The sequence below is a fragment of the Belonocnema kinseyi genome, chromosome 8, assembly GCF_010883055.1.
Source record: "Belonocnema kinseyi isolate 2016_QV_RU_SX_M_011 chromosome 8, B_treatae_v1, whole genome shotgun sequence".
Taxonomy (NCBI): Eukaryota; Metazoa; Arthropoda; class Insecta; order Hymenoptera; family Cynipidae; genus Belonocnema; species Belonocnema kinseyi.
This window is the reverse complement of record NC_046664.1, coordinates 10,116,583-10,133,831: the sequence shown is the minus strand read 5'-3', so window position 1 is coordinate 10,133,831 and position 17,249 is coordinate 10,116,583. Positions and strand designations below refer to the sequence as shown.

The 17,249-nt window shown below is 23.7% G+C and overlaps 1 protein-coding gene across 1 annotated transcript in view; it reads right to left on the bottom strand.

Moving 5' to 3' along the window:
* Nucleotides 1-17,249, bottom strand: part of LOC117179084 (F-box/WD repeat-containing protein 5) — a 53,814-nt gene that overhangs the window by 11,286 nt on the left and 25,279 nt on the right. Inside the window, exons 5-8 of the mRNA XM_033370730.1 lie at nucleotides 7,560-7,784; nucleotides 2,730-2,911; nucleotides 2,313-2,637; nucleotides 346-558 (exon numbers count right to left, since the gene is read on the bottom strand). Of these exons, the coding sequence (XP_033226621.1) occupies nucleotides 346-558; nucleotides 2,313-2,637; nucleotides 2,730-2,911; nucleotides 7,560-7,784 (945 nt within the window). The remainder of the gene's footprint in view (nucleotides 1-345; nucleotides 559-2,312; nucleotides 2,638-2,729; nucleotides 2,912-7,559; nucleotides 7,785-17,249) is intronic.

Here is a 17,249-nt window from a genome sequence, read left to right as displayed (position 1 = left end):
AAATATTTGATTGATTTAAAAAAGACGCACAAAGATTTTGAATATTTTTGAAATCATTTCCGAAGATTTCGCAAAGAATTAAAATATTGTGCAAAAATTTCAGACTAGAGAAAATTTAAAAATATTTCAAAAGAATAAAAATAGATCACAAGGCTTTTTAAAGATTTTAAAGATTTCAAAAGATTTGAACGATTTTACAAAAAATTTTAAGATTTCGCAAGAAATTCAAAAATGTTATAAAGATCTCAAGGACTATGGAAGATTTCAAAAGAATTTCAAATGAGCACAAAGAATAAAGAAAATTTTAGTACCAATTTTAAATAAGATGTTGAATTAAAATCTTACCTTGCCACATATTCGTTGCACACATCCAAAAAGATAAAAAAGCATTCGTTATTCGGAGTGTAAGCTTTATGGGCTCTCAACATCGTCCCGACTTGTTTCAGAGTGACTAGGTCGATTACATGAATATCTATCTCTTGAGCTATCGGCGGTGGCAGCAATGGATTAGAAATAACATAGCCTCTTGGCCACGGTCTCGTATTTACATAAAGATACCTAAAACAAATGACATTTTATTCAAAAAATTTAATACAATATTGAAACAGATAAAAAAAATTTTTAAATTTCACAAATATTTCAAAGATTTTAGAGATTTGAAAGGTTTCAAAATATTTCAAACATATTTTTAAGATTTTCAAATCTCGGATTCATTTGAGAAACTCAAAATAGTATCAACAGTACCATTAAAATTCGATTAAAATCCTTTAGGATGCCTTAAAATCTGTTGAGATTCTCTCAGATTCCTGGAAAACTCGTCAATCTTTTTCAATCCCTTGAAATCCCTTAAAATCCATGGATTTTCGCAGATTTTAAAGAAAAAAATTAGATTCTTTTAAAGAATTGCGAACGGTTTCAAAAGAATAAAAACATTTTCTTTAGATTCCTAGGAAGATTAAAAATAATTTTTCATTTTGAAAAATTATTTGAAGACAATATTTAAAAAGTTTTTCAAATATTTAAACAACATTTTCAAAAAAAATTCTAGAAGATTTAAAAAAAACTTTCTAAAATTTGCATAATTTTTAATCTTTTTAAAACTCCTAAATATCTCTTAAAATTACTCAAATTTTTTCTACAAATGTTTATTTGTAAATTATATATCAAAATTTTAAAATTTCACTCACAAATTAAACATTTTTTAAATACAACAATTAAAATTGTAACGTTCCAAGTTTAAAGGCTCTTTGAAATTTTAACGATTCCAGATTTTTTATGTCAAACAATTCAGTTAAAGATTCTTTACTTTTATATATTTGGTTTCAATTTACTTGTTTTTAATAAAAATTCAAATATCGCTAAATATTCAATAATTAATCTTCTTTTTAATTAAAAATTTCAAATTGAATGGGTTAAAAATGGAATATTTTCGATTGAAACAATATTTTAAACTTAATAAAATCCTTTAATTAAGAATATTATTTAATATTTAATAAAAATATTAAATATTATTATTAATATTAATAAATGTATATTATTAATATTATAAAATATTAAATATAATAATATTTAATATTATTATATTGAAACCGTTTCAGTTTTAACTTTAAAATCTAAAAATTCTTAAATTTTGAACTGGTTTAAAATCGTTTTGTCAAATCGTTTTTTTCACTTTTTATCACTTAAAAAACAGATAAATTTAAAAAATTTATTTATTTATTAAATAAAAATGTTTTTTATCCAAAATTTTCAACATCAAAGGCTTTTACTTTTATTTGTCCAAGTCATTAAGAAAGCCTTTAAAAATTCTTTAAATCAAAGATGCAAGCTTAGAAATAAAAGTTTTAAATGGATAATTTTTAAAGTAAAAAAAAATTTGAATTACACTTTGTAAGCTAAATAATAGCATAATTAAAAAACATAAAAATTCTACTAATGATTTAAAAACTGTTAAAATCGAACGTGGAGAGATTTTACTTCTACAAATTTGTAAAATTCCCGGTCAAACAAAAAAAAATTCACTCTCATTTCCCGGTTTCCCGGTCCAGCGGCCACCCTGAAATAACTTCACAATAATATAGTCGTAATTAAAGGCTTTTATTAAATTAAAAATATTGTTTAGGTCAAAAATCTTGTAATTTTTAACCCATTTAATTTGAAATTGTCTAATTTAGAAACAGAATAAGCATTTAATATTTAGCAATATTTTACTGGAATATAGCAGAACTGAAATACCGGGTCAAACAAAAAAAAAAATCACTGTCATTTCCCGGTTTCCCGATCCAGCGGCCACCCTGAGATAATATATTCACCTGTGATCTGGAGAAAGTCCCATTCCGATAATATGACCATGAAGATCAATAAGATGATCAACCTTATCGAATTTATCTGATACTGAATCGTAATCCTGCCAGTTTGGTTCCGGCCTCGGAGAACCTTCTCTTTCTCTTTCTCGTCGCTCCAATCTTTCTTTCAACGAGGGGCCAGGATCTAGCCTCCTTGGAAAATTAACCGGTTTGATTCTCTTGAAACCGACTTGGTGTGGGGTATAGGTTTTAGAACCAGTCGCGAAAATAAGAAACTTCTCGGGATTCACGTTTAGTTCATCAAAATCGCAATCCTCTGTTGCTGATGATTCTACAAATAAAAAATAAATAAAAAGAACCGTTGGAACAAGATTTAAAAAAAAAAAAATTAATTTTTTCATTTGTTCATTTTATGACACATACCATCAGATCCACTTTCTTCTTCCCACTGGGAATTTTCATTTTCGTTTTCACTATCGCTTTCAGCGACCTCTTTCTCCATTTCAACTTGACGATATTCTTTGTTGTATCTTATTGGCTTTGCGTATTCAAAACCGTCGCCTAGTTTACGCCAATTCATAAATCCACCTTCTAATGTACTATATCTAAAAAGCATAATAAAATATTCTCGTGTAGATTCAATAAAATTTGTGCATTGGATTTAATTTAATTTTATATAATTTTTTATTTTATTAGTTTATTTGAAATAATTATTTTACCAGTTTCTTAGAATTCAATTAATTATAAAAAATATTCCTAAATATTTTCGCACCCATCGATTAATTAAATCATTAAATAATACTAAACAAATTTTTATATTTTTCTACCTATACTTAACCCTCAAAGGGCATACTGGGTGTAAAATACCCAGCGACTTATTTGCGCTTTAATCAAACATACCAAATCCACATACTTTTGATTTTATAATTTTTATATGCAGTTTAATATCAATAAAATCGTTTAATCACGCAAAATACGATATTTCATTATTCATTGAATTGAAGCTTTTATTTTTTAGAATAAATACCTTCTTTGGAACGAACACTATGAGACTAATTTTATTTTTGAAGCGCCCGAATTTCGGAAGTATTCAAGTAAAATTTTAAGTAAAAATATCAAAGACTTAACAAGTTATGAATTTTAGAGTGAAAGAAGTCATTTTTAAATTGTTTTCTAAAAAGAATTTTTTTAACTACTTTAAATTTTAAAAACTGCTATGAAACCTTTTTCTCCTTAAACTAAATAGATTAAACATCATTAATTGATTTTATTGTAGAAAACTATCCAATACCATTAGCACAGCACACGTTTAAATATCCTTGGGTCTATAAGACCCAGTGTGCTCTTTATGTAATTTTAAGAAAGTATGCCCTTTAAGGGTTAAAATTCAATACATATTTAGGTAAAATTTCTTTGTGTACTATATTAAATTCAATTTAAACCACTTAAAACTCCTAAATTTTCAAGTAAAAATTTAGATTTTCAAAAGAATGGATGAATTTTTAACCGAATAGTTGAATTGTCAAAGAAGAAGCGGAATTTTGAAATAATTAATTTAAAACATTAATATCCCATTAAAAAAAAATTTATTTTTAAAATAAATTTAGTTTTACTTTCAACCAAGTAGTTTTATTTTTAACTGAAAAGAATATGAAGAAAATTGAACTAAAATGCTTGAATTATCGAGAAAAAAGTTGAATTTTCAACCAATAAGTTTAATTTTCGACCAAAAAGTCGATTTTTCAACAAAATACATGAATTTCCAACTAAAATAAGACAAATTTTCAACGAAATAAATAAATTTTGAAATAAAAAATATCAATTTTCTATCAAATTTGATTAAAATATAAATAATAAACGTTAAAGATAAATTTTCAACTAAGATGATGAATCTTAAAAAATAGAATAGTTGAGAATTTTTAAGAAGATAAATTTCTGCCAAAGAAGCCGAATTTTGACGAAAATACATGAATTTTTAATCAAAATTACAAATAAATTGTCAACCAACCATTGAAAAGTAAGACTTTCAGTTAAAGGATTAATGTTAAACTAAAAAAAGGAATTTTCAACTAAAATTATATAATTTTCAATTGAGATAGTTGAATTTTCCGGTAAAAAAAACTAATTTTTAATTAAGATAAAAGTCATTTTCACACAAAGTGATTGATTTTCAACTACAATTATGAATCCTAAACTACATTAATTTTTACCCAAAAAAGTCGAATATTCTACTAAAAAAAGATAAGTTTTTAACTAAAAATTGAACAGTTACCTGTTTAGTAAAAAAAAGTTAATTTTCCAAAAAATATTTTAAGTTGGAACTCAAATCAGTAAAATTTTAATTTAAAAAATTTCTTTTCATCTAAAGAAAGTATGAATTTTTAACAAAATAGCTCATTTTAAAACCAAGGAGATACATTTTCAGTCAAACTGATGAATCTTCAACTAAAAAACTTAAGTTTTAACAGAAGAGTAACTTCCAACCAAGTAATAAAATCTTTATTAAAAAAAGATGCATTCTGAACGAAAACTGTAGCTGTTGATATTTTAAATGAAAAAAATACTTAAGATTATAATAAAAAACAATAGAATTCAATAAAAAAGAACAACTTTTCAACAAAATACATGACTTTTCAACGAAATTCTTGAATTTTTAACTAAAATCGGCCAATTTGCAAAGAAAAACAAAATAGTTACATTTAAAGTTAAAAAAATTAATTTGAAACAAAATAGTTTAATACAGTAATATAAAGTTACTTTTACAAATGAGTTAAAAAAAATTACCTCATATTTCCAATTTTGGAAGTAATAAAAATTATCTTCAATCTTTATTCAAAATGTTATTCTCTAATTTAAAAGTGATAAAAATTCCTATTTATTTATCGCAGGCATCCTTTTCAATTGAAAAGTCTGCCATTAAATTTTTAGTTATGAATTCATCTTTTGCGCTTGAAAATTTTATTATTTAGTTCAAAATCGAATTATTTTGTTAAAAATACATACTTCTTGGTTGAAAATTTAATAATTCGTTTGCAATTTTTTTTTCTTTACTAAAATTTTGTTATGATTCAAGTATTTATTGAATATTAATTTCTTTCTGTAGAAATTTCATTTTCTTTGGTTAAAAATGCAACTGTTTAGATAAAAATCAATCTGTTTCGGGTTAAAATTACCTTTTTAAAAAAAAAAAATTCAACTGCTTTGAAGAAAATTCATATTTTTGGCTCGAAAATTGAATAATTTAATAGCAACTTCAATTATTTATTTTTAAATTCATGTATTTCGTTGGAAATTCACCGATTTCCGTAAAAAAATTAATCTTCTTGGATAAAAGTACATATTTTTTGTGAAAAATTCAATTATTTGGCTAGAAATTCACGTATTTTCTAGAAAGCTCGTCTTTTTTTATAGAAAATTTATCTTCTTGGTTGAAAATGATTGTTTTTGGTGAAATATCATATATTTCATTGAAAATTCATCTTTTTGGAAGAAAATATATTTCTTTTTTTATATAAAATTAATCTGTTTTAGTTGAGGATTTAAGTATTTTATTAAAAATTCCTTTTTGATGGTTTAATACAACTGTTTTTTATTTTTAATTAAAATCTTGTTGTTGAGATATCGACTATCAATTTTTCGTTAAAAATTCATCTTTTTAGGATGAAAATTCCACTCCTTGGTTGAAAGTTGAACAACTGTCTTAAAAGTTTTTTTTTTTTGGTAGAAAATTCGTAATTTTAGCTAAAAAATCGCATTTTTTGTTGCAAAAATTAATTTTTCAAACTGTAAATTCAACTGATCGGTTGAAAATTAATATTTTCGGGTTGAAAATTCTGTTTTGTAAAAAATTCGTTTTTTATAGACAATTAGTTCTCTTTAATTAAAAATTGTCTACTCCATTTTTGGTTAAAAATTGATATTCTTTTATTTAAAAATTCAACTATTTAGTTAAAACTTTTTAGAAACAATAAAAAGTACAAGACTAAAAATTAATCCAATTTATTTTAGACTAGCATCACTCCCAATATTCACAATATTCAGTCAAAAATGTATGTAATTTGCTGAAGTTTTTTTTTTAGAAAATTAATCTTCTGGGTTAAAAATTAAACTATTGGGTTAAAAGTATATGTAATTTGGTTAAAAATTCGACTTCTTTGGTAAATATTCAATTATTTTGTAGAAAATTTAACTTTTCATTAAGAATTAATCTTTCTTATTTGAAAATTTCATTTTTGGGTTTGAAGAATAAATGACTTTGTTGAAAAAGCGTCTTTTTAGTAAATTCCAACTGTTTTTTTACTTTAATTAAAAATATTTTGTTATTACATCAAATATAACATTTCTTGTTAAAAATTCATCTTGTTAGGTTGAAAATTCAACTCCTTGGTTGAAATTTGAACTAATTTTTTAAAAGTTGACTTTTTTGTCAAAGACATAAAATTTTAGTAGAAAATTCTTTTTTTCTTGATCAAAATTAAATTTTTCAATGACAAATTTAGCTATTTTGTTAACGTTCATATTCTAGGGTGGAAAATGCAAATTTTTTGAAAAAAATTATTCTTTTTGGGTTTAAAATTCAACATTTTGGTACAACATTACATTGTTTTGTAGAAAATCCGTTTATTTATTGCAAATTAATTCTTAATAAAAATTTAATTACTCCATTTTGGGTTGTTATGTAATTTGTCGAAACTGTTTTGTTAAAAGCTGATCTTTTTGGCTAAAAATTCAACATTTGGAATACAATTTTTTTTTTATTGAAAAGTTTTGCTTGGTTGAAAATTGCTGTTTCTGATTTTTAAATTAATCTCTTTTGGTTTAAAGTGAAACTTTATTTGGCTGAAACTTGAAATTTTGGTTTGAAAATTCACCTCTGATTGGCAGTTTATTTATTTTATTGAAAATTGATTTTTTTTTTATTAAAAACTCAACTACTTGGGAAAAAATTAACTACTTTAGCTAAGAATTTTACTATTTCGTTGAAAATTCAACAATTTCATAAACATTCTTTTTGGATTAAACTTGAACTGTTCTGTTGAAATTCAACTATTTTGGTAGAAAATTAACTTTTGTTAAAAAATTAAACTATTTTTTTTGTTGAAAATCCATCTTTATAGTTTAAAAATTCATCAGTTTTAGTATAAATTACATTTTTTTAAATCAAAATATAACTGTTTAGTTGAATTTTTTGTTTAATTCAACCGTTTAATATTTAAAATAAATAATAAATATTAAAAATAATTTTATACGTACTGTAATCTGGATGAAGCGTGATGTAAGACTTCTGGCTGTTCCTGAGATGGCGGACATTTTACTGAAGTAGAAGATAATTCTCTGTGACTTGGGGGATTTCCTTTTTCTTCTTGCATATTCGAAGTGGAAGGCTGATCTTGTGATTTTTCGGTTTCGGTTGGGGCTGGAGATAAGCAATCTGCGACCATTATCGCCCTAATTGAAGCGGCATTACCATTATAAAATCTGGAATAAAAAATCAAAGTAAAACAACCAGAAATTTGAAATTCTGACAAGTATAGAATGATCGTGAAGCTTCTAAGTTGTTCAATTTTAAACTAAAATAATAACAATTTCAAAAAAAAAAATAATATTTGTTAAAATTAAAGTTTTAAGTCTAAAACATAAATCTGAAATTACAGGATATTTCTTCTAATTACAGATTTATTTGCTACCAAAAGAGATTAATTTTAAACCCAAAGGCGATTGTCAACAAAAGAGGTCAGTTTTTAAACTGAAAAATCGAATGCTTTAAAAAACATTTGAATTTTTAACCCGAAAATACGAATTTTCAACAAACAAATTTACTTTTTCATCAAAAAAGAGAAAAATCAACTAATCTGTTGGAATTTTCAAGTCAACAAGGCGAATTTTCTACAAAACAGTTGAATTTGTAATAAAAAAATATTAATTTTAAAATAAAAAGATAATTTTCTACCATATAGTTGAATTTTCAACCTAACAAGATGAATTTCCAACAAAAAATGTTATATTTGATGTAACAACAAAATATTTTTAATTAAAATAAAAAAACAGTTGGAATTAACCAAAAATACGCATTTTCAACCAAATCATTCCGTCTTAAACCAAATAATACAATTTTTAAATAGAAAAGATGAATTCTTAATGAAAAATGTAATAGTAGACTTTTCAACTGAAAAAAATATACTTTCAACTAGTTGGATTTTCTTATTAGGTTCTATTACCAAGAACAGATTTAAAAAAATGGAATTAAACTAAAAAGGACGAATTTTGCACCAAATAATTAAATCTTTAACGAAGCACATTAATTGTTAACCAAAAAGTTGCATTTTTAAGCGAAAAGATAAATTTTCTGCAAAATAGTTGAATTTTCTACCAGAAAGGACGAATTTTCAACAAACGAATTTACTTTTTCATCAAGAAAGAGAAAAATCAACTAATCTGTGGAATTTTCAAGTCAACAAGGCAGTTATATTTTAATAACAAAATTTAATTTATACTAAAACTGATGAATTTTTAAACTATAAAGATGGATTTTCAAAAAAAAAAAATAGTTGAATTTTTTAACAAAAAGTTCATTTTGTACCAAATTAGTTGAATTTTCAACAGAACAATTCAATTTTAATCTAAAAAGAATGTTTATGAAATTCTTGAATTTTCAACGAAATATTAAAATTCTTAGCTAAAGTAGTTCAATTTTTACCCAAGTAGTTGAGTTTTTAATAAAAAAATATCAATCTTCAATAAAATGAATAAACTTCCAACCAGAGGTGAATTTTCAAACAAAAAATTCAAACTTCAGCCAAAAACAGTTTCACTTTTAAACAATAGAGATTAATTTTTAAATCAGAAAGATAAATTTTCAACCAAGAAAGACTGTTCAGTCAAAAGAGAAAAAAATTGCATCCCAAATGTTGAATTTTTATCCAAAAAGATTAGCTTTGAACAAAACAGTGGAATTATCTACCAAATTATTAAATTTTCTACCAAAAAAAGATGAATTTCCAACAAAGCACAAAATTTTTGTACCAAATAGTTGAATTTTCAAAAAAGAAGATTAATTTTCTACCAGAAAAGTTGAAGTTTCAACAAATCACATAAATTACATAAATTTTCAATGAAATAGTTTTAACAATGGATGAGACATTAATCCAAATTTTATTTAAATATTGTTAGTTTAATTTTTTGCATGTCTAAAAACTTTTAACTAAATAATTGCATTTTGAAACTAAATAGATAAATCTTTAACCCAAAATGGAGTGGTTAAATTTGTATTAAGACTTAATTTGCAATAAAAAACGGATTTTCTACAAAACAGTTCAATATTGTAACAAAATGTTGAATTTTAAACCCAAAAAGAAGAATTTTCTGCAAAAAAATTTGCATTTTCAACCCAAGAATATGAATGTTGAGAAAATAGTTAAAGTTATAATTAAAAAATTTAATTTTGTTCAACAAAAAAAGAATTTTCTACTAAAATTTTATGTCTTTAATAAAAAGAGTCAACTTTTAAGAAATTAGTTCAAATTTCAACCAAGGAGTTGAATTTTCAACAAACAATGTTATATTTGATGTAACAAAAAAATATTTTTAATCAAAGTAAAAACAGTTGGAATTTACCAAAAAGACGCATTTTCAACAAAATCATTCATTCTTTAAACCAAAGAATGAAAATTTTAAATAAGAAAGATTAATTCTTAATGAAAAGATAAATTTTCTACAAAATAGTTGAATTTTGTACTTTTTATTGTTTATAAAAAGTTTTAACTGAATAGTTGAATTTTTAAATAAAAGAATATCAATTTTTAACCAAAATTGGAGTAGACAATTTTTAATTAAAGAGAACTAATTGTTTATAAAAAACGAATTTTTTACAAAACAGTAGAATTTTCAACCCGCGAATATTAATTTTCAACCGGTCAGTTGAATTTACAGTTTAAAAAATTCATTTTTACAACAAAATACTTGAATTATAAAAAAATTTTAGTGAAGAAAAAAAATTGCAAAAAAATTATTAAATTTTCAACCAAGAATTTTCTACTAAAATTTTATGTCTTTAATGAAAAAGTAAACTTTTAAGAAAATAGTTCAAATTTCAACCAAGGAGTTCAATTTTCAACCTAACAAAAAAAGTTGCATTTTCAAGTCAACAAGGCGAATTTTCTACAATACGGTTGAATTTGTAATAAAAAAATATGGATTTTAAAATAAAAAGTTAATTTTCTACCATATAGTTTAATTTTTAATCCAAAAAGATCAATTTTTAACTAAGAAAGTGAAGTTTCTACTAAAATATACAAATTTTCAACAAATGTATGAATTATCAACCAAGTAATTGAATTTTGAATAAAAGAAAAGATCAATTCTCAACGAAAAATGTAAATGTTGATATTTCAACACAGAATCATTTTAATTTAAATAAAAAAAAATTAAATTCAATCAGAATAATTTAATCCTCATTCAAAGCAGATTAATTTTCAACAAAAAAGATTCTTTTTTAGCCAAAATAGATGAATTTTCAAACCAACAAAAGAAATTTGCAACTAAGTACAATTTTTTTATCAAAAAAAAAAAGTCAACTAAATTATAGAACTTTCGAGCTAAAAAGGCGAATTTTTCTACAAAGCATTTGCGTTTTAAACCAAATACTTGAATTTTCTAACAAATTAGTTCTACTTTCAGCCCAAAAAGATTAATTTTCAAACAAGAATAGAAAATGCAAATTTTCTGCAAATACATGAATTTTACACCAAAAAATTCAGCTTCAACCAAAAAATTAATTTTTATCAAATTCGTTCAAGTTTTAACCAAATATTTGAATTTTCAACCAGTAAAGATTGGTTATAAAAAAAAGAATTTATAATAGTTGATACTTAATCAAAAAATATTTCCATTTTACATAAAAAAACAGTTAAATTCAACTAAAAACGAAGAATTGTCCACATATAAGTTGAATTTTCAATCAAAAAGAATAAATCTTTAAGAAAATTATTCAATCATTGAAAAGAAACTTCAATTTTCCACCAAATAATAAAATTTTGAAAAAAAAGATGAATTTCCTACAAAATAGTTGAATTTTCGACTCGAAAATATAAATTTTTATAACAAAATTGAATTTTCAACCAAATAATAAAATTTTGAGAAAAAGATGAATTTCCTACAAAATAATTGAATTTCCGACTCGAAAATATAAATTTTTATAACAAAATTGAATTTTCTACAAAATAGTTAAATTCTCAAGAAAAAAAAGAACTTTTTTATGAAGTAATTTCACTTTCAATCAATCATTTTAATTTTCTACCAAGAGAGATTACTTTGTAAGAAATAGTTAAATTTTCAACAAAAATGAATTAAATTTTTAACCAAACGAGATGAATTTTGAATCAAAAATATAATAGTAGACTTTTCTATCAAAAAGAATGAACTTTCAAACGAAAATGACAAATGATAATAATTTTCAATCCAACAAAACGAATTTGCTATCCAAAAAGTCGAATTTTCAACAAAATAGTTAAATTTGCAACCAAAAGAGATGAATTTTGAATAAAAAATATAATAGTAGACTTCTAAAATAAAAAGAATTAACTTTAAACCGAAAAAGATGATTTTTTTAATCTGAAATGACGAATTTTCAACAAAACATTTGAATTTTCTGCAAAAAGATACATTTTCAAGCTAAAAGCGCAAACTGTCTATAGTGTCTATCCAAAAACACCAATTTCAAACAAGACAGTTGAATTTCCTACCAAAAAAGATGAATTTTTAACAAAATATCTGAATATTCAACAAAAGAATGAAATTTTCAACTAAAATGGGGCAAATTCTAGACTAAAAATTTAATAGTATTTTTACTTTTCAAATAAAAAGAATAACTTTTTAATATATAATTATGAATTTTCATCCAAACAAAGAAGACTTCTCTACCGAAAGATAAATTTTCGATCAAAAAGTGCCAATTTCCTACCAAAAGAGATTATTTTTCTACAAAATAATTATATTTTTAATCAAATACTAGAATTTTTAACCAGCCGAGATAAATACTGGAATAAAAATGTGATACTCCATTTTTCAAATTAAGAATAATTCGATTTTAATAAAAAAAAGTCAATAAAAAAATTTTCATTAAAAAAAAAAAGAGTTAAATTCAACCAAAACTGACGAATTTTCCACATATAAGTTGAATGTTTAACCAACGTGGATGAGTTGATTCAATTTTCAAAAAATTAATTAAATTTTATAACCAAAAATAAAATACATAGTAGACTTTTTATCAACTAAAATGAACTTTCAATAGAAAACGATGAGTACTACTAAAAGATTAATTTTCTATCCAAAAATACGAATTCTCAACAAAACAGTTAAAATTTTCAACCAAAACATATGACTTTTTAACAAAATATTTGAAATTTTAATAAAATAATTAAATTTCCAACAAAAATATATAGATTCTGAACTAAAAATACAATAGTAGACTTCTCAAATAAAAAGAATTAACTTTCAAACAAAATAGATGATTTTTTAATCCAAAATAATTCCAAAATTCCACAAATAATTAAATTTTTAAGAAAATAGTAGAATTTTCAACAAATAGAGATGAATACTAGAATAAAAATATGATATTAAATTTTAAAATGAAAAATAATTCACTTCAACCAAAAAAGGCGCTCAGTTTTTCTATGTACCCCAAATTTGTGCGCAAACCTTTTAACCTGAAAGGTCGAAGCATCGACAACTGTGATTTTGTTATTGTGAATTCTCTTTTGTTAATGCTCTTTCGGTTTTAAAGAACACATTATCATCACGTATCTCGTGTTTCGCACTCGATTTCGTCGAAAATGCGTCGAAAATGTCAACTATATCAGTATAAATCTCCTTTTTAATGGTTAATTTAGTATTTGTTTCTTATTTTGCATTAAATTTTATTTTTAGCCATCCTGAAAAATGTATATCATTCCAATAAATTTATATTATTACCATTCATGATATGCATTAGTATTGAAACAAAAGTATTTTTACTGTCTTATTTTTATCATTAAAACAATGGGCATTCTATTAAAATAAAAATTATTATTAAACATTTTACTGCAACTTGTGTCGTTTTGCCATAAATCTAAGTTGTTTATATTCAATTAAAATGTAATTTAGGCGAAAAATGTTGTTAAATAAAATGTTATTGTAGTTTATAACAAATTTGTAGATATTTTTTGGTTAAAAAACTGTTGTCTTTTAATTTTGTTCTTCTCTTGTCTCGTTTTTCGAAAAATTGAATTTTTTTATTTCGAAAGTTATTTTTGACGATAAAAACAAAAACTGAGTGTCCTATCAAAAAATATTCATGACAAATTTGAATGGGTTTTTGCTATTTTAATTAATTCATTTTTTTCTTATCTTGCATAGATTGGCCGTAAAATGAAATTTTTGAGTTTTCGTTATTTTTTAATTAGAAAAGTCATATACTTTTGAAAATGTTCACAAAAATAGAAAAAAATATTTTTCTAAAAGATTAGGAAATTTCATTTAAATTCATCACTAGATATCAAATATATTTAGAAACTATAACAGTCAATTTTTTCGATTAGACAACAATTCAAAAAGTTTGACCTCTTTCAAAATTTGAATAAAAATTTTTTATGAGTGTTGGACATTTTTGTTAAATTTTCTGGCAAAAGTTCCAAAAGTTGGATCATTTTCAAAAATATGCAATTTCGGTTTTTTAAGAGAACCATAAATTTAAAACATTGTTTTTAGTAGATTTTAACCTAAAGAGACGAATCTTGAATAAAACAGTTGAATTTTCATTCCAAAAATACGAATCTTGAACAAAACAGTTGAATTTTCAATCCAGAAAAGACGAATGTTAAAAAAAAATTGATTTTCTACCAAAAAAGATGACTTTTTAATAAAATAGTTGAATTTTTAACAAAAAAACTCAATTTCGAACTAAAAGAGACGAGTTCTGAATTAAAAAGAAAGTATCAGTAATCACAGTACCTATTTTCGTCAAAAAAGATGAATAGGTGACATTTTATCTAAAATAGGTGGCAAATAGATTATAAAAAAATTTTTAATAAGACAAAAAAACACGTTGTAATTTGTTGTAAGCCGGGAGATGACCGGAATTTTTTTTCTTTGATTAAAACGGCCACCCTGAAAAATGTAGTATTTACATTTCCACTAAAGAATAAGTTTCAATTTAAAAAAAAAAACTATTTTTTTTTTACAAATACATTCAATTTTTTACCTCTTAGTTAAATCCGTTACCAAATGGTTAAATTTTCAAGCAAAAAAGATAAATAGCCTGCATTTTTAAACCATAAAAGTTCAATTTTTAACCAAAAAATTAGGCAGATGAATCTCTACTGAGAAAAATTAATTTTCAATTAAAAAAACAGCTATGAAAACGAATTTTTTTACAAAAAAGTTGAATTTTGTACAAAATAGTTGAATTTTATACCAAATTTTTTAATTTTCAATAAAATAGTCTAATCTTAAACCAAAATAGATAAATCTTCAACTAAGAAGTTGCATTTTTAACCAAAAACTCAAAAAGAGATGAAGTTTTTACCAAAAAATGAATTTTCTACCAAGAAAAATTTTTCAGTCAAGAATGAAAAATAATGTTAACCAAATTGTTAAATTTTCAACAAAAAATATTAATGTTTATCCAAAAATGTTATAGTTGATATTTCCACAAGAAAATTTTAATTAAAAACAAAAAACTGTTTGTTAAATTTTCAAGCCGAAAAGCCTAATTCTCTCTAAAACAATTTAATTTTGAAAATGAGAACATAAAATAACAACAAAGTTTATTTACAATTAATCAGTTGAATTTTTTAACAAAATATTTGAATTTGCAGTTAAAAAATTTTTTTTTTCAACAAAAGGAATTGCTAATTTTATTTTTTAACCAAAAACGAACTAACAACTAAAATTATGAAAAAATTCGTTCAACTTTCAACCAAGTAGTGGAATTATTAATAAATAATTTTGTTGATTCAAAATTCTACTTTTTGGTTACAAATTCTACTATTTAGTTAAAGATTTAATTGTTTTCTTAAAAATTAAAGTCTTGTTAAAAAGTAATCGTTATTGGTCGAATATTTTTATTGTTTGGTTGAAAATTCATCTTTTTTGGTTGAAAATTAATTCTTTTTATTTAAAAAGTCTATTATTGTATTTTTGTTTAAGAAATAACCTCTTTGAATTAAAAAACATACTTTTTGTGAAAGTTCAACGACTGTTATGAAAAATTAATTGTTTTTGGTCGAAAATTTATACTTTTGTAGAAAATTAATATTTTTTGGTTGAAAATTTATGTTTTGGTGGGAACATCTGTTTTTTTTTTAGTTGTTACAAATTCACCTTTTATGTTAGAGAGTTAATAATATTTTTATTGAAGTCTCATATTATATTTTTGGTGTTTAGTTCAAAACTCCACAAATTCGTTGAAAGTTTAATTATTTTATTGAAAATTCCACTATTTTCATAAAAAGTCATCTTTTTTTATTTAAAATTAATCTCTTGGTTCCAAAAATCTATTATTTGCTTCAAAATTTATCCTTTTTGAATGAAAATTAGTTCTGTTGATCAAAAACAAAACAAAAAAGTATCATATTTCTGTTCCAGAATTAATCTGAATTCAACTATTTTCTTAAAAAGACATATTTTTTGTCGAAAATTCATCCTTTTTGGATTAAAATTTCTCTTTTGCTTGAAAAATCGTCTTTTTGGGTGGCAAATTCAATTATTTGCTAAAAAAAATCACCTTTTGGTTAAAAAATTTTCAATCAAATGTTCGAAAATAAAAGAATTTTCAAACAAATTGATAAATTTTGGACCGAAGAGATGAATTTTGGACAAAAAGATTTAACTTTCAACCATTTAATTGAAATTTTAACCAAAAATGAGAATTTTCTACCAAGCAGATTAATCTTATTAAAAAAGACGAATTTTCACAAAAAAAAAAAAAAAAAAATTTTAACCAAAAATTCAACAGGTAAATTTTCTGTTATAAAAATTAATTTTCAATTGAAGAGATGAATTTTTAACTAAAATAATGGAATATTAAACTGGGCTACTTAAATTTGTATTAAAAAAAATCAATTTACGACTGAAAAGAAGGAATGAAAATTAGTTCTTTTGATCAAAAACAAAACAAAAAAGTATCATATTTCTGTTCCAGAATTAATCTGAATTCAACTATTTTGTTAAAAAGACATCTTTTTTCGTCGAAAATTCATCCTTTTTAGATTTAAATTTCTCTTTTACTTGAAAAATGGTCTTTTTGGGGGGCAAATTCAAGTATTTGCTAAAAAAAAATCACCTTTTGGCTAAAAATTCATCTCTTGGTTAAAAATTCTACTATTTGGTTGAAAATTCAACTAGCTTCTTAAAAAGTAATCTTTTTTTTTATCAAAATTTCAACTGATTTATTGAACCCTTACATGTTTGGATAGAAAATCCATCCTTTTGGTGTAAAAATCCTCATTTGTCAAATTTTACTTTTTCAATTGAAAAAAGGTCACAAATTTAAAAAAAAGGTGACAAAAGGTGACACTCTGTGATGACTGCAGTATTTAGGCTTTTCAAATAAAAAGAATTTCCACAAAAAAATAGTTGAAATTTCTTATTGCTTTCTAAGCGCATCTAGGGGATAAAAAGAAGTCAAGGAGGCGACCGAAAAAAGACTTGGCAATTAAGATGGGGAACAAGAAAAGTGCAAAGATGATGGAGGAGTTCCTAGAAAAGCAAAAGGGGCCAGAACCAACGAAAGGGGAAAATCCAAAAGAGCAGGACTCTTTCAAAAAAAAGAGAGGTGTTAGTTCGCTCACCAGTAGCGGAAATAAAGCAGAGTGCCAACAAAAAAAACGGAGTAAAGTGGAGTGACGGGGATTCGGAAAAGCAAAACAAGGAGGGCAGTGGATTCAATGATACGGGGGGGGGGGGGGG